Source organism: Taurulus bubalis (assembly GCF_910589615.1).
Source record: "Taurulus bubalis genome assembly, chromosome: 2".
Classification (NCBI taxonomy): domain Eukaryota; kingdom Metazoa; phylum Chordata; class Actinopteri; order Perciformes; family Cottidae; genus Taurulus; species Taurulus bubalis.
In genome coordinates this window covers 16,441,632-16,465,972 of record NC_136590.1, presented here as the reverse complement: position 1 = coordinate 16,465,972, position 24,341 = coordinate 16,441,632, and the positions used below count along the sequence as shown (strand labels likewise).

The 24,341-nt window shown below is 41.2% G+C and overlaps 2 protein-coding genes across 5 annotated transcripts in view; both read right to left on the bottom strand.

Moving 5' to 3' along the window:
* The window catches only part of mrtfab (myocardin related transcription factor Ab), a 44,309-nt gene extending 31,652 nt beyond the window's left edge, over positions 1–12,657 (bottom strand). For 3 of the 4 annotated variants that reach the window (XM_079237518.1, XM_079237520.1, XM_079237521.1), the window contains exon 1: positions 12,543–12,657. In XM_079237518.1, coding sequence (XP_079093644.1) covers positions 12,543–12,648 — 106 coding nt within the window. In that variant the 5' untranslated portion in view covers positions 12,649–12,657. Of the gene's footprint in view, positions 1–7,626; positions 7,660–12,542 lie in introns of those variants that run through there. The other variant, XM_079237519.1, reaches the window with a different exon arrangement.
* An 8,611-nt stretch (positions 12,658–21,268) lies between these two features.
* On the bottom strand, positions 21,269–24,019 carry LOC306753761 (putative endonuclease 4). The gene is made up of 7 exons (XM_079237679.1): positions 23,896–24,019; positions 23,593–23,802; positions 23,254–23,436; positions 22,168–22,299; positions 21,872–21,976; positions 21,589–21,718; positions 21,269–21,365 (listed from the first exon to the last, which is right to left on the bottom strand). Exons 1-7 carry the CDS (start codon positions 23,999–24,001, stop codon positions 21,305–21,307), a joined length of 927 nt encoding a protein of 308 aa, XP_079093805.1. The 5' UTR covers positions 24,002–24,019; the 3' UTR covers positions 21,269–21,304.
* Between the last annotated feature and the right edge of the window lie 322 nt (positions 24,020–24,341).

Sequence of the window (24,341 nt, the reverse complement as noted above, 5' to 3'; positions counted from 1 at the left end):
AACTACGACAGTATGTTGTGGAAAGAATGTACACCTATGCACAAAACTGTACTGCTGTTGGCCATATTGGGGTAACTTTAACTTTGTTTGGAAACTGTACATTTGGGCAGACGCTTTCAAAAAAATCATTTGAACGTGATTGGTTGAACCATCTATGAATAAATGTCTTACCGAAGCCAGTCGGTAGAAGAGCGAAAACATCTTCTTCACAAAGAAAATCCATCAATAGCGTCCAAGCTATTGGATTGGTCCGAGCTCTGGCTTATCGGGCACAAACACAATACTTGAAGCCGGAAAAGATGGATTTTTGCATGATATGTGATCCCGCGAATACAGCTGCAGTGCCAGGTAAATACTGCGGTTCCTTGGATTCAAATATTTTACTCAATGTATGTATCATAACTGCGGTGAAGTGTTGGACCAAGCAGATAGAGTTGTCGCTTTTATTTTACTTACGAAAGGGGGAATATAAACCGGGATTATCAGGCTTCAAGAAGCTTAAAACAAGCACAACAATAACAACTGAGCCTTCTGCACAACACCCAGAGTACCATGGGCAATTAAAGCCATATGAATACTGCTAAAAAATGTTGTGCGTAAAGAAAAAAAAGGTACTGAGCAAAGTCCCAGAGTGCTCTCTGCGTGGTCAAAGGTTCTTTGTTGAGTGGCCTTTGACCTGGCTGCAGTAGCACCCGTCACAGTGTCACACCTCGTCAATTAAAAGTAGTTCAACTATGGTCTAATTGTATACTGCTGAAGGAGAGAGAATAATCTATAAGAGCCCAAGTGTTAAATGAAAGGTGAGGCATAGACCAGCTGGCAGCCGTTAGCATCTGGTAACATAAACCTTCCTTGTAAACCAGGTAGCACTGAATGGAAGGTAAGGGGGGATTTTCAGAGAGGAAGAAAGGGTGAGAGAGAAGAAAAACAGAGTCGGGGAGGGGTGTTCCCCATCCAGTAATGATGACGGCTTTGCACAGACTGTTGCATAACTCGAACATCTGAAAATATGTTTTTATTGGAACAAACCCCCCTAACCTCCTGCCCCATGTAGAAAGGAGACACTTCTTTCTTTTCTCCTTCATGATTGGTTTATATTTCAGTCCTACAACAACAGACTCCTGGGCAGACAAAAAAAAAGCAGGCCAAAGCCAACTACCACAACGGAGAGAAAGGACAAATAAAGACAACCACTAAGAAATCAAAATGAGGGTGAGAGCATGTGTACAGCATGTGGACAGAGAGGGTTTTTTAGCCTGTATGTGATAACACAAACATACAGTATCAGAGAGAATCTCTGAGTTCTCGCTGGGTTTTATAGGCCTCTTTATAGGCCTCCTTCTGTATACAACATCTAAAATAAGTTAATTTTCTTCAGCGACCAAAATGGCAGGTTTTCTATAAGACAACACCCTTTAATGGGGACACAGGTTTCTTTTTAATGCGAGTGTTTAAGTGAGATGCTGACACTAAATAACATGTATAAGAGAAATTAAGTCATAGAAATGCGCCATGCTCATTGCTTCTCCCCATGTGTAGGAATCTCAAAAAAAAACACAAAACATGGAAGTTGGCTTGTTTCTACAGCGCTACCGCCACATTACTGAAAATAAAAATAAAAGACACAGTACAGGCCCCTCCAAAACCCTTCGGAAAGAGTATGTGAACACGAGAATGAACGAGGTATCGAGTGACTACGAGGCCCTGATGACCATTTCAATGCAGGCACAAACCGCTGTGATCTTAATTTTGCTCTGACACACACACACACACACACACACACACACACACACACACACACACACACACACACACACACACACACACACACACACACACACACACACACACGTCCGGTGACACTGTTGATGCGATCTACTGCTATCAACAAAGTTTCCTCGTTTTTAGGTCTAGAAAGACGGCGCCATTCCCACGCTTACATAGACATCAAACTATTCTAGAATGATTTTTCTGACATTTGAATCCTTAAATATGTTTCACACATAGCCCAATTCAAGTAGGACTTGAAAAACTATAGCACCGCAATGCTTTCGCCTCATGCTGCCATCGACACTGAATTTCCTACTGCACATGGCTCGGCATCGGAGACACACAACAGGCTCACAGTGACCTCTGCTTCATTCACCAGTTAACGTTAAGTGCGTCTTGCTTGGTGTTAGTAGGTGACTCACCGGCAGTGGTGTATAAAGTACTTGAGTAAAAGTAAAGATACCTTACTGGAAAATTACTCCAGTAAAAGTAAAAGTCACCTATTAAAATACTACTTGAGTAAAAGTCTTAAAGTATCTGATATTTTCTGTACTTAAGTATCATTGTACATGATTTTAATAAAAAAGCAAAGGGTCTGAATTTTGAGAATTATGAAGTTTATTCTTTTAAGTGCTATGGCCAAGGACAAGGGGTTGTGTTGAAAATAACTAGGTTGGCTGTGATCTATCCACATATATTATGTTCAACATAATATATTGTACCTAAGTATACTTTTGCATCATAATTCTCCAAAAAGCAATAGGACACTATGAAGGAGTTGTAACAGTGTGGTTGTAAGTATGCTCATTCCACCCGCACAGAAAGAATGAAAGAAATATTTAAATTAAATAAATAAATAAAAAATCAAGGCCGGAAAGATGTTTTATTGTGAAAAGGGACCGGATACATCCGTCTGTGGTAACCTCAGACGGAACCTAGTGACACATGTCAAGATGTTACGTTACTCTAAAAATGAAATTTAAATCTGTTTTAACTCTGTTGGTGTTCTGGATTAAAACCAAGGCAGAGTATCCTGAGATCGCCAAAGAAGCACGAAAACATGCGTCCATTTCAACATCCTGTCTTTGTGCAGCGGGTTATAAGTTAAGCAGTAGACTGGACATAACGGTTTAGTTAGGAGTAGAGTCAGTAGACTGGACTAAAGGTTTAGTTAGGAGTAGAGTCAGTAGACTGGACATAAAGGTTTAGTTAGGAGTAGAGTCAATAGACTGGACATAACGAACACACGTCGGGTGTCGTTGTCTCCCGTCTCTCCGTGGTCGGACCCGGTCCGTGAATATATCATCTTCACATAACCGGTCCGTGACGCATAAAGGTTTGTGACCGCTGGGCTAGAGGATATAGAGGGAAAATGCAGAATATTGTGATTCGCAAAACCTGCTTGGTGGAGTCTGTGTTCCACCACAGTCCCAGATGTGCATTTTTTTTTCTAAAGATAGATTTGATTTTGTAGCGAGTAACGAAGGTTTCAGGGGAAATGTATCGGAGTAAAAGTACCAGTTTTCTTTGCAAAATGTAGTGAAGTAAAAGTAAACAGAAATATAAATAGTAAAGTAGAGTACAGATATCCCAAAAAACTACTTAAGTACAGTAACGAAGTATTTCTACTTCGTTACTATACACCACTGCTCACCGGCTAATGGCTGTTTTATTGTTCAGAAACACCAGACTATGTCAAGTTAGAGACGAGGTACAAAGTAAACCAACTGGCGGATGCATGTCTTCTGTTTGTGTGCTTGAGTGTTTCCTGCAGCACCAGGCTTGGACCTGTGACAGAAGGAACTTTTAACTGTGTGAAACTCTCATTCACATATTTTATAAGTAGACGGTTTGAAGTGGATAATGTTGGTATAAATTGTCATCATGTTGTATCATGTTGTCTGCACAAGATGCTGCATGAATTTACACTAAACACTGATTATTTATGTGCATATCTGTGTCTGTGCTGCAGCTGTGCCCAAACCGCCCACCAAAACATGGATGATTTTACAAAAATTAATATACATGTGTTATACAAAAGTAGAAATGTATGTAGTGCAATATCTGTGGATGCAAATGTGTTTGCACACTCCATGCTGCATGTGTTAAACGATAAGTGGGTGTGCTTGTGTGTGTCTTTAAAGATCACTTAGCTACATGAGTGGGCTTGTACTACCTGTGGGTGGTGCAGGCACCATGTTCCTGTTGCTACTAGCAGACCTATGGTGCTGATAAAGCGATATTCTTTAGCTTTGGGCTACAGATCTAAGGCTGTTTGGTTACACTTGCTCTCTTCTCATTATCTACCAGGAATTTACTGGATCACAAATCAAATATTGCGAGTCTGTTGGTGCTTGTTGAAATGCCGTGCTGTCAGGACACACTGGGAAAATACCAAAGCTTTTGAGTGCATGTCCAGGTCTCAGCGGTGACATGAGCTGTGAAGTGTGTGTTTGTGTGCGTCTGTGTGCACTGGTGAGTCATTCGTAGTCTGTGGCTGAGTGTGTGTGCAGTGCTGGACACATTTAAGATGTAAGCCTCTCCCAAAACTTGCCTCCGTTGCATAAATATGCTGCATGGATGTTTATTAGACTGAAAGCTGCTTACGTTAACCGGAAGCTACGACATGTTTAGATTCAGCCTGTTGCGTAATGTCACGGAGATGCAATTTAACATGGTCGGACACGCAGGCATTCTCTTATCTTAAAATACACATACCGATTCCTTCAATGACATGTACTGTATGTACTCAAACTAAAATTACCATGGGTCCAAAACATGCCGCTGCCATTACAACAGTTTTTATGTTTTGGATTATCTGAGATTAGACATGCAGCTGGATTATGTATGCAGCAGCTGCTGTGTTTGGATTAGACTTGAACACACCTTCCCTCCCTCCCTATGTCGTACAGTACTTTTTTATGGTGGCATTTTTCCATTCTCTCCACTCTTTTTCCTGGTTCTCTTTCCTCCTCTTCCTTGCCACCTATCATTATCTCTATTTCATTCTTCCTTCTCCGACTCTCAGCTTGACAGAGTGCTGGTGGGCATCTGCTGCTGGCAGCCTCCCAGTCTGTTACATAACTGTACCATCAGCCTCCCTGAATCACTGCTGGGCTAGGCTAGCCTTGGCCAGCTTATACATCTTGCTATTGTATCCTAAGTACTGCACAGCAAAAAAATATCTCTGAAAACCCAGATTTCTTTCGTGGTTTCTATTTATGATGGCAAACTGATCATTTGTGCCGTGTGTCGAGCAGAACCAAGCACCAGTGACACAACAGGGCAGGGAAAGCTACGACCCATCCACTGTCATTATGCAAGGGGTGGGGACGAAGAAAGACGTGATCTTTATCTTTTTATGTTTACAAGTCTGAATGATTTATCTGCATTTAGCCACACTAAACATCACAGGCAGGATCTCGTATTCAGAGTCTGGACCAGTTGATTTTAAACTTGCCTGTGTGTCTGCATTACACGAGTCTGCAGGTTTTTCAATTCAAGCCACACACTAAAGCAGTGATTGTTAACCACTGTGCCGCGGCACACCAGTGTGCCGTGACAGATCGTCAGGTGTGCCGTGAGAAAATTTCCAATTTTACTTAATTGGTCCAAAAAAATATTATTTAGCTGCCGCAAATAATTTTCCATTGTTGAGCGTCTGAGCCTGCAATATAGTGGCTGGCCTAGTAGTTTCCTATAGAACAGGAACCTTGTTCTGCTATTAAACAAACTAAACGGCCGAATGTTATTGATCGTACACGACAGCTTGTAATTTCTGGGTCGCGTCTACAACTCTTTCCGCCCTGATGCCATGCACACAGGAGAGCACACAGTGGACAGAGAGAGCGGCGAAAAATATGTTGCGTGCTTTTCACAATGGGATTTGCTGCTTTAAGCTATCACTATTTTAAGCTATGAGCTCTCATGTTTAAAGCCTAACAGTTAAGGTATTTGTAGGTCAAGACAAACATCCAACAGGCTGCAGCCTGGCGCTCCATCAATGACGTTTCTGAGGCTCTGGAAATATTCTTCCAAAAGCCCGAAAAACACACTCAAGTGACAAAGCCTGCTCACTTTGTGGTCCTCATTAAAATAAATGAACACTATGTTTCCTTTAACCCTTGTGTTGTCTTGGGGGTCAAAATGACCCGTGTACGAGTGTATATGTATGTGTGTTGATGGGTCATTTTGACCCCAAGACAACACAAGGGTTAAGTCAGTATTTATCAAACTGGGGCGTATTACAGGTGGGGCGCGAGAGGAAATGCTGATTTTACCGTACGCCGTTAATAGGTCACATGCGCATGTACGACTCGCCGATTCTTGTCATTTCGCCAAAAGCCGATCTTTATGAGATCTCCGTGAGGTTGTCTTTTCTGCTGTTGCGTCGCTCAACATGGAGCATGAATTGAGAACGGCTGTATCAAATGCTCACACATCTGCACTCATTCTGTTTTGCAAAAAAATAGCTTGTTGTTTTCCACAATAAGCTATTTAGTTGTAACTAAATATAAGTTATTTTTTGCACGGATATAACTTTATTTTCATTTTTCTAACAAAGTGATAACATTTGTTTTTGTCTGATGGAGCAATCTGGTTTAATTGAAAGTGATTTCAATGTTCTATTATTTATAAAAGCACAGATGGAGTCACTAGTACTGTGAAGTATTACTTTGTAGTACTGTGAGGTGCCACGATGTAGTATGTCCGTCAGTCGCTCCCCCCCCTAAAGCTGTAAACCTAGGGGAAACACTGAATACTGTGCTACATTCTGTAACTTTTTGGGTTGTTGGTGTGCCGCGGGATTTTTTTATTGTAGAAAATGTGCCGCGGCTCAAAAAAGGTTGAAAAACACTGCACTAAAGCAAACAATTTATTTGATTAGTCCCTTCCATAGTTTGTATAGTAGGTGCAATAATCAGTGAATCAGCTGACGTAATGGTTAGTTGGAACAGAAACCTGCAGACTCTCAAGCCGCAGTGGCACATGATTAAAAATCACTGCTCAGGCTTCCTGAGGACAGGGCTGCCTGGCACACACCAGAAAAACTGTCTTGTTGCATTTACAATCCACTCTCTAGTCTCTGTAGTAGTAGTATCCGTAGTCCGTGACAGGATCTGGGACAATCTGTTCTGACTGAAATGAGTAGGTAATTTCCACTTCAATCTGCGGCAGAGTCTGTGACTAACAGGGGCTCTCTTCCTTCTCCCTCAGCTAAACCCCAACTCTCCAGCCCTGTCTGGATCCTGGCCCCTGGTCTGCAGTCAGTCTGCGGGGAGTATCCCTTTCTGAGAAAAGCCAAATTAATCAACCACATACCTCTTGACCCCCTTATCCACCATCTTCGGCTCAAGAGTGTTCCCCGCAAATCTGATGTCACTGCCCCGCCTGGTCCCCACTAGCTCAGACATATAAATGGACTGCTTTTACACTGTAAGGCTATACAACATTGATGACATTTGCAGTTCATTTTTTCTTTAAATAGAAATTTCACATTGTTGTTAAAATCTACACCTCATTATGCACATTTTTAATGGTGAACTGTGATCAAGGTGTGATTTCCAATATGCTTTTACGTTCGGTTGATAGTAATGCTATCTGTCTGCAGAAAAGAGTGTTTAAAAGTTAGTAACATCGATGCAGAGCATACAAACAAGAACAGTATGCCAAGTCTTAAGGCTGCAGTGTCACAATTCACCCAACATTTACTGCCACATGCATGTGCTCACACATACTTCTGTAGTAAGCAAAGCTCAGCTTAAGGCAAATTTACAAGTAACTTTCACTGTTATCACTTTTCACACACACATACACACAAAGGAAGAATACAGCGTGTACTCAAATGAACTTTACCTGACGGGATAGTCATTTCCCTCTGCACCATGCTGAGGGGAGGCTTCACCCTCCCGGCAAGATTAAAGGCTCATATTCCCAAAACAAGCACAATGACTAGTGTGGAGCAAAAAGAAGAAAAAAACAACAGTGGTGGCAGCAGCAGCAACAGCAGAAGGCTGAAGACAAGTCCAGCAAGAGAAAAGCCAAAATAAACACGCTCTCCTCTCACCGGCAGCTGGTACTCCACAGGTAGCTGTGCACCACACATTCCCTTTCTGTGGATTGTCTGCCTACAAGTGTGTGCACGCCCCGACAGAGAGGGCGTGTGTCGGTCTGCATATCTGCCCCTTTGCGCTCCTGGGATAACGAAAAAGTCCACCCAAAGGTTTACGATCTCTACGTTGCAACACCTTTGTTTCGCTCCTGCTCCCATGTACTTAAAAACAACTTTTGGTAACTATTCTGCACTGTCTCAGCCAGTTATAAAGTAGAAATAGAAAAAGTACACAAAGAAACAAGCTGGTGCCAAGCTTCCCTCCTTTCTTGCTTTGTGTTTCCCCTCACTTTCCTTCTGTTCCCTCTCTGAGGAGTTATGCAATACTGCCATTTCAGACATGACCTCCCCCTCCCCTCTTCTTCCCTTTCCTCCTTCAGCTGTGGCCCACACTCCCACTCTCGCTTCTCCACCTCAAAGTTTCGAGTGATCTCAGTCACATTAACATAGCCTTGTGTTTGTTCCATTACAATTTAGAGGCAAGTTTGTGATGGGAACACATGACGGGTGACGTAAATGCTTTTCAAGCCATTCTCTGCTACGTCAGCTCTCTCTCTCTCCAAAACATTTAACCTCTCTAAATATACAACTACACACATGCATACACAAGTGTTCATCAATAAATCTCCCAGCACCCATGTGACGGAGAAAGGAACCTTGTGCAGTAAACACACTGCCTAACCTGGTGTCAGAGATACGGCTTTGATAAGCTTTACCATGTGAGCATTTCATATTCTTTCCATGGCACAAATGTATGCCTGTGAAAATGGACATGCAGTCACATGCAACGCATCTCGCCAGCGCTCTGAAAGCATCTTTGTGTAAAATTAGCTGCAGGAGTGCCTGCAGCAACATGTCGGCTTTTCGCTAGCATGATGAAATGCGTATAGTCCAACAAGAGCAGGGGTTGTTTCACTTCGGGCGTGGTAGCCTTAGGCTGGGTGGGAGAGTCCTTTGTGTGGTAAAATGGTAAATCATTTATTGGTCCAACCTGGTCCAATGTTCCCCTCCAACAGCATGTCAACATACTGGGACTCCACAAAACCGTGTGGCCAACGCCCAGCTAGGCAATGGACAATGTGGCTGCCTATTCTGATAAAGCAAGGTGGGTATATGTGTGTGAGTAACATTTGGAAGCTCTGTTTTATTGACGTAGTTCATGCCAATGTGTAACCAACTACTTGTGTATGCATGCAAAGATATGCCTTAGTTTTGGCTTAAAAATTAGTATTTTTAACTTGGTCTGGTGAGAAAGATGCTATTTGAGCTCACATGCTACTACATAGCTGCACCAAGTCGACTGAAAGTGCTTTTTTGATTTATACCAAGCGAGTTGTGGTATGTTTTTCAGAAACGACAACAGGAAACAACTTTGAAACAGGTTTTATGGGTATAAAAAAAAAGACAGATATTTACATCCGCAAGCCAGCAATTGCTGGTTCTAAACATAACACGAAACCATGGACTACCTGCAACTGCCCAATTGTTTGAATGGTGAAACATCCCCACCGTCATTTCCCAGAGCTCAAAGTGAGCTCTTCAAATGTTTTCTCCAACTGTCCAAAACCCAAAGATATTGAATTTACAAGGCAAGTTCATCTGTATTGCACCTTTCAACAACAAAGCAATTCAAAATATTCACAAAGACAAAAAACAAAATCCACACAATGGAGAAGCTAGAGTCAGCAAACGTTTGTCATTTCCAATTTAAAAAAAGACTTAAACAATTAATGTGGTATAGCTAAATAGTTACAGCTGATTCACTAAACCAATTAATCGGTTCAGCTCTATGGTCCCATGCATATTCAGCAATTACTCCGTGATAACAGACAAAGGCTATTAATCTCATTTTACAAAGACTAGATTAATGTATCCACTCTTGTTCACTTGTTATTGGTTGTGTGAAACTAAAAACAAACCAAATACATAATTGCAGCTTTTACACCACAATTTAAACGAAAGGGAGTTGCAGCACGAAGCAAAAGACTCTCAGCTCTTAAACTCCTCCACAGTCACCAATCTGGGAGTTCGGTTTGACCCCCACCTGACCTTTACCGACCATATAAAATTCCTGTACAAAACCTCCTTTTATCATCTAAAAAACATCTCCAAACTCCGCCCCACTTTAACCCTGTCAGACGCAGAGAAGCTTGTCCACGCCTTTATCTCCTCAAGACTGGACTACTGCAACTCACTCTACACTGGGATCACTGACAAGAACATCACCAAACTACAATATATCCAAAACAGCGCTGCCAGGGTCCTGAGGGGAGTCCGTAAATATGACCACATATCACCCATTCTCCAATCACTGCACTGGCTCCCTGTTTCATTCCGGATTAACTACAAGGTCCTAGTACTCACATATAAATGCATCAACGAACATGCACCCCTCTACCTACAAGAACTTATCACTCCCCTAACCTCCACCCGCACCCTCAGATCCACAGGCCGCTCGCTCTTTCGGGTCCCCAACACCAAGCTCCGCACCATGGGCGACCGGGCCTTTTGCTCGGCGGCGCCACGCTTGTGGAACGGTCTCCCTGACCACCTGAGGGCAACTCAGACACTGAACTCTTAAAACTGGCCTAAAAACCTTTTTATTCAGGAAGGCATTTTTTACCTTGAGTTAATTTATTGTCAGCTATTACATTCTTATTTATTTTTATTTTCATGGGTTGCTTTAACTATGTTTTAATCGGTTTTATTTGTTTTTACTATATGTGTGGCACTCTGAGATTCTTTGAAGGAAGAGTGCGATAAAAATGAAATGCATTATTATTATTAAACTAACCCCAGGCACAAAAAAGGGCTACAGTCTTAAATCCACACAGCAAACATGCAGCACATTCTAAGCTACTTTAACAAGAGGTCAGAGCAGAGCCAATTAGCCAATTAGGTACCGCAGCTTCTTCACTCCCTTCCTTCCTTCTGGAGACGCCAGTGTATGTAGAAATGCACACCCGCACACACACGCACACAATGTAGGCCCTCTACTGACAAATGAATAAGACGTCAAGACACATCTGACATTGGTCCTTCTGCCTCTCGGATAAATAAAAAAAATCCCCCCATCTTTTTAGTTAGCCGAGATTTGTGTAACGTGTTCTCTGTGCTCACGATTTTAGTTTGAAGGAATATATGTTGTCTATAAGCCACAACGGGGGGGGGGGATACTCAACTAGCTCAAAGGAAGGCCAGTTTTATAGCTTCTCACCAGCATAACTGTTTTCAGCTCTGCTAACATAATTGCACAAGGATTTTCAAGGGTTTTCTAATCATCCATTAGTCTTCTATGCGATGAGCAAACACAATGTACCATTAGAACACTGGAGTGATAGTTGCTGGAAATGGGCCTCTATATACCTATGTAGATATTTCATTAAAAATCAGACGTTTCCACCTAGAATAGTCATTTACCACATTAACAATGTATAGTGTATTTCTGATTAATTCAATGTTATCTTCATTGAAAAAAAACAGTGCTTTTCTTTGAAAAATAAGGACATTTCTAAGTGACCCCAAACTTTTGAACAGTAGTGTGTGTGTGTGTGTGTGTGTGTGTGTGTGTGTGTGTATATATATATATATATATATATATATATATATATATATATATATATATATATATATATATATACACATACATACATACATACATACATACATACATACATACATACACACACATATTATACTGAATATTGTTTTGCTACTACTACATTTCACTTCATAATATTACACTTATATGCAATAATATGTATAATGTACCAGCCTTTTTATTTTATTTGACCATATTATGTCATACTGTTATACCCCTTTGAGGAGACGTCACTGTTAGTCTAGAAGACTGGAGTAATGTTTCCACCGTGTAAACCTGAACATCTCTCTCTGGAGTGTGACAGCGATTATAACCGCATAACTATATAGATTATAATTAGTAGTAGTCAGGTGGCGGGAGGTGGAACCGCCAGTGCCGCTGACTCGCCGCTCTCCTGCACCTGTCTGACACCACACGCTGCCACGGACTCGCCGCTGCCAGTAATCTCACTCGCTGTCTCTCCAACAACGTTAGCTAACGTGTTAGCAAGGTGACTAGCTTACCATTAAACAACTGGTGGGAGGGAAATGAAGCCGCTGTAGACATCTTAACGCTGATTGGCCAAGACTCGACACGTCAAAGATCTTCTATTGCTAAGCTGATCACGACCCCCCACCCCCCAAAAAACAAAAACTTTTCGAATCTACACGATTCACGTGGATGACATATTTTCATTTCAAAACGGCGAATTTCGCCGAAAGGTGACAAGTTTGCAGGTATGAAATGTATAAATACAACATGAATTCATCTTTTCATTATATATTAGAGAAATAGTATATAATAGTAAGGTAATGGACAAAGGGAGGGACAACTATTTTTATTTTGTTTATGCATTTTTTGAATGCCAAAACACTATATAGCACTTATAAGGTGCTCTTTTCTTGCAAAGTGTGATTGCACTATTCATTTGGTCATTACATTGCTTGACAGATGTGGTTGAGCTATTCTGCGCCAAGAAACATAGCAAGAAGACTGACGGCTTCTCTGACCAATCCATCTAAAACCAAAAATGTGCCGATGATGCAATTAGCAAACAGTGTGCGTGCACCACAGGCTCACCATTCTTTCTCTCCTGCAGAGGCCACGGGATGGATCCAGGCTGAAGGGACAGCTCCTGAAGCTCAGTGGTCACGGCATCGCTCGGAGGGTTGACGGCGACTTCCATGCTACCAGGACTTAGCTGCTCCCCTTTCTGTGGGTGTAGCGCTGCCAGGGTGACAGAGACCTGTAGCAAAAATAGAAGATTAATGAAAGTTTAAGGACCAATCAAAAAGTGTGATATTAAGACAACTGCCAAGTATGGACTAGAATGATTCATTTAAAAAGGTGCAAACAGTAATACTTAATTGGTTCTGTCAAAAATATACAATAAAATACAAAAATATAGTTTAGTTTATTTATCCAATATCTAGTTTGGGTGCGTTGGGGACTTGAGACTTAGAAAACGTAAGTACTGATTCCAAGTTGGCATTAATTATCTGACAGGTTTATGATCTAGCTATGGGGCACATAAGCTTGCTTCCTAATGTTTGTCTTTGATGCAAAATAGCAAACATCAGTCATCACAGCGTCACATTCAATAACATTTTACAGACGTCCTGTGGTATTTTCATTGCGTCTTTCATTTTAATTTGTATTTGCCAGTTCACAGGCATTAAAAACATGGATAGATCTAGAAAATTAAGCCATATATTTAACTTTTTTCTCGGAGTCAGTTTGTGGAGGAATACAGGACTTTTCAGCGTAAAATGAGATAACGTTTAGGAAATATGCCCTTGGGTCTAATTTCTGAAGTTCTTGTAGCCCCTACTGTGCTCCATTTTCCAATAAAGGACATGTTTTATCACTTCATTAGAAAACAGTGTTATGTATTCGGAAAGCCATGAAATAAAATAATAAAGATGATTGGGGCAAGTTACAGGCTGCAACAAGTCTATAAACTAGTCTCAGGAAACTGAGCACCACTCTTTTCCTCCCCATCTGCGTCTGTCTCTCTGCAGGGTTGTAGACTAGGGAATTAAATCAGCCACCAGGGAAGAATTTGCATGTTTGAGCTTTTACAACTGTTGCTGTGGCCGCTGCTTTAGAAAGGCAAAACTCTGTTTAAGGATTGTTTTTCTTCATTTACTTCTTAACAACCTGTGATTTCCATACATTTAAACCGTGTAACAACTTACTCTCAGAGCTGGAGGTTTTTTAATTAAAAGGAAGCTATAAAATATGTGCATGTTTGTGTCTGTGTTGCATCTACGCAACAACAAATGTTCTATTGGGGACAACTGAGGTTGAGTTTAATAATAATAATAATAACGTTATTTATAAAGCACATTTCACAGACAAAAGAGGTCACAAAGTGCTGTACAGTACACAGTAAAAAAACACATTAAAAGATGGAGGAGTAAAAAAAACAATAAAACAAATAGTGAAAATAAATAAATAAAAACAGATAAAGAGCAGGTCATATCAGGTATTTAAAACAAACGCCAGCGTAAACAGGTAAGTCTTGAGTTGTTTTTTAAAAGACATGACAGAATCAGCAGAGCGTTCCAAAGTTTAGGAGCTACTGCCTCAAAAGCTCGGTCACCACGGGTCTTAAGGCGAGTGTTTGGGACGGACAGAGGGTTTAACTGGTTGGACCTGAGGTTGCGGGCTGTAGAATAAGGGCGTAGTAGTTCAGCCACATATGAAGGAGACTGACCGTGTAGTGCTCTGTATGTGAGGGTGAGGATATTAAAGTGGATCCTATGCTCTACAGCATGCTCATTCGTTCGCGTACCCGTTTTCAATGAGTTGCGGACCCTTTTTCAGTCGGTCACGGGCGTCTGCACGGATCCGGCCCGCCAGGGGGTCCAGTCCGACCCGCGGGATGATTGTTAAAATTGCCGAGAAAGATAGCTCAACCAGGTATCGTACCACTGATCCTCTGATTGTAAGAGAGGAATGCTAAGCATTGAGCCACAGTCGCAATTGATTGGAGCACTGACATTACTACACATATTGCCCAACTGCGAGGGAATCTGCAGAGGAGAGCCCAGGCAGATAAACAGTGAGCTGATGTCTGAATTGTTGGTCTTTATGTTTCTAGTTTATTGTAGAAAGACCTTAAAATATGGTTTATCATCCAAAAAGGTTCACCAATGATTTAAAACAGAGAAATATTGTAGTTGTTCAATAATACAATTAATCCACAAAAAATCTTTTTTTTCAGTTTTTTTGAGAGTTTCCCTTGTTTTTGTAGATAAATCAAATTATTAGTTATTTTTGTGTTAATACACCTGACTTGAGCCTAAGTTTTAATGATCTGTCCCAGAGGTAATACATAGAAAAAGAAAAAAAGAAAAGAAAATAACAGAGGCCCCGGGACCGAGCCCTGTGGCACCCCAGAGGACAGTGGAGAAATGTCCGAATCAAATTCTCCCACCGAGTGTTGGATTCCCTGTCTGCTCGTAAGTCTCCACCCCGGTTTCCGCCCACTGCCACGCCCCTCTCCTTCATCCCAGCTGTTGTGCATTGCCTTGATCACCGGCAGGTGATTTAGGGACCACTGCGCACCTGGCTCATTTGTCGGGTTGTTCCAGTTCGGTTTGCTTTTTCAGGTGAGAGTGGATCACAAGAGCGGTTGAGTTGCCCTCCTGACTCTGAAGCGGAATCAGTCCGGCGTGCTTCAAGAGCATTGACTACAAGAGCGGTTGAGTTGCCCTCCCGACTCTGGAGACGGGGAGGTGGATCTCCTGTGTTCGCTGGACATTACCGTTGGTATTAGTTTGTCTATTCGTTGTGTTTTGTCGCAATAAAGTCCGCCCTTGGAACTTGAACTGCTGTGTCTGTGCATTTGGGTCCTCAACACCTTCTAACACCGAGACAGTACAACTTCTGGTAGCGAGGTAAGATGAAAACCACTCCAATGCTGTGCCAGATATGCCCACTCAATCACGTAGCCTCTCAATCAGGATGTTATGGTCTACGGTGTGAAACGCAGAATTGACATTCATAAGTCATTTGAAACCCTCAGGAGAGCGGTTTCAGTCCAGTGCTGTTTGCAAAACCCTGACTGGAATTTGTCAAAATTCCAGTCAAAATTCCATTGACAAAAAAGGCAGTTTTGAAATAGGCCTGTAGTTTGAGGTCAAAGCAGAATCTAAGTTAGTTTTTTTGTGAATTTTCCTCTGTGGCCTACATTAATCTACATGTTAAAAGATCCAACATACAATTAAATAACTTTAAAACAGGACCCCTTCCAACACAATACATGCTTTCAGCAAACTTATTTACATTTAGTTTTGCTCAGGCTACTTGGGCTACAAGAGACATAATAACATTATTATCCCAATATTAATAATCATATCTTCCGATATTACTATCTGACGCATCTGCAAAAAAAACATACATAAATTGACGTTCAAGACAATAAAGCAGTTCTCAACTGTTACTAAAAAGCCACCGATCAAGCTATGTGTGTGTGTCAAACACAGATTTAAATAACAAAAAATATTGGTTTTACATAATATCTTTCTCAGAATATGCCCGATCACAGCAGACAATTTTTCTTCGTCATAGCTAGAAAGCACAGGTGTCACTAGCAACATTAACATTGGCTCCTTCTATACATCATGACAGATGTCAAAATATCTTCTGTGAGAAAGGCTCGTTATAAATGTTAAAAAGGAAACTGCTGAGCAATGACATGTCTTTCATTTTTAATTAAACGTCCAGCCCTTCTACTTAAATAACATGAAAATTACACCAAATGTGTCAAACTTTTGACATGTGTTGCAATGCCGTTTTACCCAGAATGTGTTAACAGTACAACAGTTATGATTGACTGCCAGGGAAGAATATTGCGTTTCATACGGGCTGGTACTTTGTGATACAAACTGGTTAGGCATGAGGGGAAACTAAGGCCAAACACGAACCTGTCTGGGCTTAGAATAGTCCGGAGGAAAAAGGTCAGCTGCCTTATTAAACAGAGTTTAAGGATTAAGTGAGCCATCGGGGAAGAATTTGCATTTTTTTGCTTTTACAACTGTTGCTGTGGCCGCTGCTTTAGAAAGGCAGAACTCTGTTTAAGGATTGTTTTTCTTCATTTACTTCTTAACAACCTGTGATTTCCATACATTTAACCCGTGTAACAACTTACTCTCAGAGCTGAAGGATTTTCAATAAAGGGAAGCTATAAAAGATGTGCATGTTTGTCTCCGTGTGTTCCGTGTTGCATCTACGCAACAACAAATGTCCTCATTAGGGACAACTAAGGTTGAGTTTAAAGTTACAATGGGGCTTACTGTACAGACTAACTCAAGTCAAGACACAGCGATGTAAAAACAAAGTTTGGATGTCAGGAGGAAAAAGGTAACATTTATTTACACCTACTTTATGAAACAGATTTGTCTGATTTACTGGAGTAAAGTCAAAGCCTGATGTTACTGGTTATCTCCCCGTTTTTAAACGCTCCCATGTACAGAACAAGCCCAGTAACTTGGGCGGCACATTGCTCATTGTTATTTACAAAGGCAGACATGCAGTTGGGTTGTGTGTGTTGAGCTCTCTCTGCAAATATGTTTTTTTCAATTCATGGGATCCTGCAATTACTGCACAGCTGGCCTGAAAACAAGGAGGCAGCGTCGTCTGAGATGTCACTCTTCTTCTCTCTCACAATCAACCAGCGCACACATGTCTGAACAGCGGCACACTAACCATATAACCTCAAAGTGTGCTAAATGCACACTTTGAGGCTGCTGGCCTCAGGTTGTCTACAAGTTTTATGTCACACTTAGGGCCTGTAGGGTATCATTGAACGTTTTGATACGGGTGAAGTTTTTATTAAAAAGCTAATTGATTTTATTCAACAAAAAAGCCAGTCAAACGTTTCAAATGTTAATATAGCCATATAATAGCTTTACTCTAAATAATATGCAACTTACATTTGAAAAGATTAGAACAAACAGTACCAGATATCTGATATTGTACCAACTCAATGTTACACGGTGGACAAAACAAGTATTGAGGTTCAATACCCAGCCGTACTGCCCCTTGTTTAAGTCCCACAATTGTTCTTCTCCAACTAATGAAAGGTGTCAATTTTTCATATGGATTTGAGAGTGATTTTGTACGGAATGAAGCAGATCTTTATAAATCATAAAGATAAAATGGTGATTTAAAAAAAAGTTCTATTGGACAACACGTCATAGAAATTTTTCATCACCTGATATTCCTCGAGTCAAAGGCTTTGAACTGCCATGACTATGAGCAAATCCTCAAAGCATGCAGAAATTAATTATGCCTGCACATTTCAGCCTGATTAATTATTACCACATTAAAAATCACATGTCACAGATGTTAATAAACCAAAACTAGTCCAGCTGAGGGTATCACAAGCCTTTCCACTCAGACTGAGAAAAACAAACCAGAAAACTGGTTTGGAAAGAAAAGGAAATAACATGATCAAGAATGAAACAGCAAATCATTTCTGCAGAGAAATTAGGCAAGCCAGTACCTTGTCTAACACTAGATAATGCATTATAATTGCAACTCCAGTGTGACATTCTGTGTGCATATTAACCGTGCAAGCTACCGTGTCTTGACAGCAAGAAATTGTTTTCAGGGGCTCAAGTCACATGTGATCTCTGTCTCAATGCAACACTTTCCTTTTGAGATGCAAATTTCCTGTCTTCAGAAATTCTGATCGATTTTATTATACCACATAGGAAAAGGTGCTGGATCCATTGCTCCAGACATGTTGACAATATAAAATCCACAGTAAAAACAATTAAGTAAATTTGAAAAGCAGGCAATCTACTTTGAAAGCCACTTCAAGATCAAATAAGAACAATACAAAGCTAAGAGGCCTGTTGATTAAGGTGCATGTTCAAACTGATGGTTTGAGCAATAACAGAGTTCAACTTGCTTTGATTTTATTTGGATTAGATGTTGTATTTTGTACATACATCAGAATGTATCTGTGGCTTTATATCTCTGCAGTGTATAACGTGATGCCTCAATAATCTATCTACTAACAGGACTCAGGACTGTACGGTGACCTGGATATCAGGTGTTACACAATGAAATCAACCATTACCACTTCAGATAGATGGTTTTCCAGAGAAGCTCACTGCAAAATGAGTTGTCTCATCCTTACTTTCCCAAAAAGGAGCTGCTGTTCAAACATGCACCGTGTACTGTTTCGGTGCAATGCCTTGCGGTACACTCCAGCATTCCTCTCAACCTGCCCCCACTAGCTTTTCAGATATGTGCTACAATTTCATAGGTAAACACAGGGGCACATGTCCTGACAGCCACAGAAAACTCATACCAATAATTACCATACCATTTCAGTTAGCAACAGCAGAGGCAAAGGATGCATTGTAACCCGACCACGCCTGTCTTAAAGTAGGCTGCATGGGAACTTGGCTTGTTGCTTACCTGTATTACTGAATCTTGAAGAGATGTTTTCCCATTTCAGCAGGAAGGAGCTTTGAATGGTTCTGTTGAAGAAAAATAAGAAAAAACATTATAGAGAATAATTGATATCTGATCTCTTTCTCTGCAAAAATCATTTTCTCCATTGTGGTCCCTCACTCTAATGATAATGATTTTGAGTCGCAGTGTTGTTATCAGAGTAACCAGGGCATGTGCAAAAAGGCCCTCGTGGAGTAAATGAGGTTACAAAATAAAATGCGTAACGTTACTGATAATGGAGGATAGACGAATCCACGTTGCAGTAGGCCTTGCCACAGATGTCATGGGGCAGCAGCCTACAGCTGTCACTGTCCAAAACACAGACAGCTAGCTATTGTTAGCTTGTCTGGGTTGGAGTTTATCTGAACAGTCTAAACCCAGATTAAAGTGAGGCTACTATCTCAAATTGCACACAAACGACATAACGAGCGTGAAAGATTACACCTACAGAATAGAGTCCTTATTGTTGGGGCTGGCTACATTTAAAATATATTCTGCATCCTCGTTGAATACAGACAGCCAGACACACCAAGTTAGCTAGCTACCATTAGCATGCAATATCTAACCAGCGGTTAGCTATGCAGCTAACGTTAGCTAATGACGTGACGTTATCTATTTGATGTAGCGTTATGTAGTTACGCTTACTTTTCATGGTCGCCGCTTGTGTGTTGTGTCTGTAGGGATAAACGGCGTTGGCATACCACCGGCACTTCAGAATCACAAAGGAAACTTTCACCGGAAAACCCTCCTCTCCGTGGGAAGCAAAGACCCGCTTCCTTCACATCACCTTTACAACCAGTTTACTAAAACTCTTTTGTAACACGAAATAACACAGCCCCGTTGTGTCTGCATATGTCAGACTAAATACTGTCTCTAATAGAATATATAGAGCGTTTAATTAAAACAAAAGAACATAACGTATATGCATATGCATGCAGCACGTAAAACTATACACTTCCCCTGCACAGTCTTTGTCTCCATCTAGTGTCAGACTAAAGTACTTCAGGAGGCAAGCGCTACAGGTTTATAAAGCACTGGTTGCAACCCCTCCGTATCTGCCTGTATTACTGCTCATCTTTCCAAAATGAAGTGAGTGCCTTTAATTGCATGACAGGGTAATGATGATTAGTCGTTGAAGTGAACTGTCTTGCTTGAATGCACTATGTAAAGAAGAGAGACTTTATTGCACCTATACTTAATTATCTGTAAAAAATAAATAAAAGTACTACAGTTGTACAATAAAATATACTTTAAACAACAGTTGTGTGATTACCAATTAATTAAAATAAAGACAAAATCCTGAAACAGATTTCTGCAGGCATTTCTTCAGAAGAACTATCCATTTTAAGTAAATATTCATTTAGTTGTCTTTTACAATAATATTGAAAAACTTAAGTCACCACATTTGTTGAATTATATACTTTCTTGTCAAAAGGGTTTTACAATTCAGTTAATTTGCAGGAAGTAACTCAAAATTATGGGGCAAGTAAGTGATAAAAACATATACGGTAGTAAACTAACAGTTAGTTAACGGCCAGGTAGTTAACGATCAGGTAGTGTCACTCGTCCGACGAACAGCCACTTGATGCCAGATGGATCCTCAGTAGGTGGCGGTGGCAGTGAATGACAGATTGACGCTTGTTGTGACAAGCTGGCTGTAAAGAAGAAGAAGACATCACGACTCTGAGGCCCAATGATACCCCTGAGGCCTCAATCCCTGAACCCTCAGGGACTTACTGATGTACCCTGTTAACTGGTTGAGTGCATCTTCATCGTGTTGTACTACAAATCTACATCCTTGAATCAATGCTATTTCCCAGCTTATGACTATATCCTACATCCTAATGCGGGTTCCCCTATGTTTGATATCTTTCTAACTTTGTAAATGTTACTGTTAGGAACAAAACAAAATCCTTGAATGTTTACATTTCCTAGGCAACAAATGATGCCTCAAGCTTTTTCTGTTACAGTCCTCAACTCAAGGATCATCTGTGTTCTGTGAATAATGTCAACATATCAGCTACCAATAAAAATGTATTGGTCCTGAAAATTGCCAAATGCGAATGTGCATACAAGTTGTATTTGTATTCATCTCTGCCTGCATCATTTGACATCACATTGAGGACTTTAGGTTTGTGCTGTGTGTTCTTGCTGCCCTCTATTGACTCATTGTGATCAAGACGACTCCAGACAAGTTTAATTACATCTTTAACAACACTTTTATTCAACTCATGTTCATAACTGTTCACACTGATTTACAACCACCCATCCACTTTGGTCCTTGACAAACGTAGTCCAGTTATCTTAGCAGACGTGTGAGCCGAGGTGTGGTTCAGTTTTGCAGGGCCCCTCAGTAAAAGTGCTAACTATTTTTTCTCAGAAAGGGAATACAGAAGTTCGATCTGCTCAGCATACTCGAAACCTGGCCTGTGGGGAAATGTAACGAAACAGTCATGTTCAAACTGAGCCAGTGCAATGGCGTCTATAAATCATTTATTGTACTGTAGAAAAGCATATGACAGAACAGACTATGCAGTCTTCTCTATTATATTTTCATTTTGTAAATAAATAAATATGCCTTGTCCAATGTAAAGACCATATATATTCATTGTTCACAACAACAGACTCCTCGTCTCTGCAGTTATCTCACCGTCCAGGTGTCTCCAGTATCAGAGGGATGATGTCCAGTCTGGGCTCATTGACGATGTCTCGGAAAGCAGAGATTCCGATGTGACCTTTACCAATGTCTTCATGGCGATCGAGGTTGCAGCCTAGTTTACCTGCAAAAAAATTACAAAGAGAAAAGACAGAAAGGAACATGAGCTAACAAAGCTGCAACAGTTGATTTAATAAAAGTTACAAAGTCTGTACCGCGCAATTAACTCAATCTAATCTGTGTATGGGACATTTGTGTGTAAATGTTCTGGCTGTACCTTTGGAGTCATTGAGGTGGAGGGCTTTAAGATAGTGAAGTCCCACTTCCTGATAAAACTCATCAAGCATGGCCTTCACTCCTCCCTCTGCAGCCACATCATATCCTACCAAGACAAGAAACAACACTCACAGCCCTAATGGAAACTTAGATGTATATAAAGGCTAGGATTTCAAAACAGATTTCAGATTTACACCATGGAGTTTGAGAAAACTATAAACTTGAGGTAAATCGTTTTCCCTTTTTAAGTTCTGCTGATTTTGTGGGACAAAAAGATAAACCTATGGTTTCTCTCACCTGCTGCGAAGGCGTGACAGGTATCCAGACACACTCCTACTCTGGTCTGGTCTCTCACTTTGTCTATGATGCTCCTCAGCTCAGAGAACTTACCTCCCAGCGTACTGCCCTGACCGCTCATGTTCTCCAACACTGACCACATGGGCGGCAAAAAAAAAAGCACTTTCAGTTTGACACACACTTTCAACTCCAATATTTATCCCCAACCTGTTACAACGCCTAATACACATCCAATGTGTATTAGGTGTTGTTCATTCCTGACGCACAGCCTGGGGGCAGGTTACCGCTTCAGTGTTTTGCAGGCATTCCACTGCAGTGTCTCCTTGTGGTAGTAAAATTTGAATCATCCTAAATAGGGTCATGAATATTTTAATGACCGGTTTTCCTAATTACATGCAAAGGGATTAACCCACCAACTGTGAATTTGGTCACATTATATTTTAATTAGTTTGCACTTGCTTTGGCAACTAGGTTCTCTCACTATGCTGAGATTCACAGGACTCAATAAAGAATTGTCTTGCAGTAAATCCAGTGAAGCTCCTAATGTTTTCTGCTGGACAAAGCCCCACAAGAGGTCTGGATTAAAGTCACTGTAATTGTGGAGGCTGTAGAGTGTGTAGTGTTACATAGTATCAGTAGGTCAGTGTCCTTTTGGTTATCTGACACGTATTTCCCTCTGCTAAATGACATCAGATTGCAGTGTTTTCAGTTTGTGCACTTACACCAGTGACCATCTGCCCTTAGTTGACCGCTGTCTTTCTTGGAAACAATTTTTTTATATAGTTAAAACTAATAAGACCTTTGTTTAAGCTGGTAATTATGTTTTACAGAAGTCCCTTCATGAATTGCAGATGCATCAGCCACAAACACAGCAAAACACATTAGTAAAAATGAACAGTAGTCACATATTGACCATCATCATCATCACAGAAAGTACACAAAGTACATTTACAGTTGTTTTGAACATTACAAATACACCACATACATAACCCTTGAGTTGTTTCAACACCTCTGACAGTCTCAAATTTGTTTTACTGCAGTGCTACAGCATATCGCTAGCTGTGTTTTTTATTTTGTCCACTGTACCTGTAACCACAGCAGGTGTTTGCTGGTGAGCATGGTTAATGGCTCCTGCTATCTTCTCCACACACTGCTCAGTGGTGATGGAGCCCAGGGAGGAGCCAGGGTGGAAGTTGTAGAGGCTGAGGCCCAGGAGGCTGCAGCGGCTGAGCTCATCCACCAGCAGGGCCCGGCTCTTTTCAAACACATCTGGTTGCAACACAGCACACAAAACAGAGGACGTTGTCAGAGGATAGGAGACATGGTTGGAAGGGTATGACAAGGGCGGGTCACTGAGTGGGAGAGAGCAAGGGAGAAAAGTCAAGGACAGAATTTGTAGAAGACATCCATCATTGTCTGACAAACCCGCTTTAGGAGATCCACAGTTCATCAAGTAGGACCCATGAGGCAGGATGTGAGCTGGGTCATACTCCTGTAGGGAACACTGCTCCCTAAACTTGGCTGCAGCTGTCTGGTCCAGTGCAGGCCTCTTCCATGCCCGCTGGGAGCCCAGAAACAGGGCGAAACTGCTGCCACCCATCTCTGTGCAGGACCCCACTGCCGTCCATATCCCACCTGGAGGCATAGAAAAGAAGCACCTTGACAAGAAACGTGTGTGTGCGTGAGTGTTTATTACCTAAACCCTAACAAGATGGTCCTAGGCTTTACCTTGAATGCTTACATGAGCTCCAATGTATTTATCATTCCCACGGTCCTTCCTCCTCCTGTATCTCCTCTCCTCAGCTTCATTCTCCTCAGTGTCTTCTCCCTCCATTACTCCTTCAAACGCCTCCTCGGATTTTCTTTTCATTGACCCTCTCTTTCTCGGACCCATTGCTATCAAGAGACAGTTGTGAGCACCGTTTATGATTAGGCTAATTTCAGCGAAAAGCGCTTCTGTTTAAGACTGTCATGGCCAATTTAAAATATGCATTTGTGAAGGCTGTTAACATATAAGCCCTGGACAGTGGTGCAAAGTTTCCCTGTCAAAACTTTATGAAGGTCAAAATGAGTGTTTTATGCATCCCTCCCAGCAGGAGCCAGCCAGTCAGAAGGCTTCCACGCAGCTGCCACAGGCTGGCCATTGGAGACGCTTCATGCTCAGCAGCAAAATG

What these genes read in the sequence shown, in the direction of transcription:
- LOC306753761 (XM_079237679.1), bottom strand. Translation starts at nt 24,001, where the DNA reads ATGGAGGGAGAAGACACTGAGGAGAATGAAGCTGAGGAGAGGAGATAC. An exon ending in CTGTCACGCCTTCGCAGCAG is followed by an intron (nt 21,977 to 22,167) that starts GTGAGAGAAACC and finishes TTGTCTTGGTAG; the next exon opens with GATATGATGTGGCTGCAGAG. An exon ending in ATACTGGAGACACCTGGACG is followed by an intron (nt 21,366 to 21,588) that starts GTGAGATAACTG and finishes ATTTCCCCACAG; the next exon opens with GCCAGGTTTCGAGTATGCTG.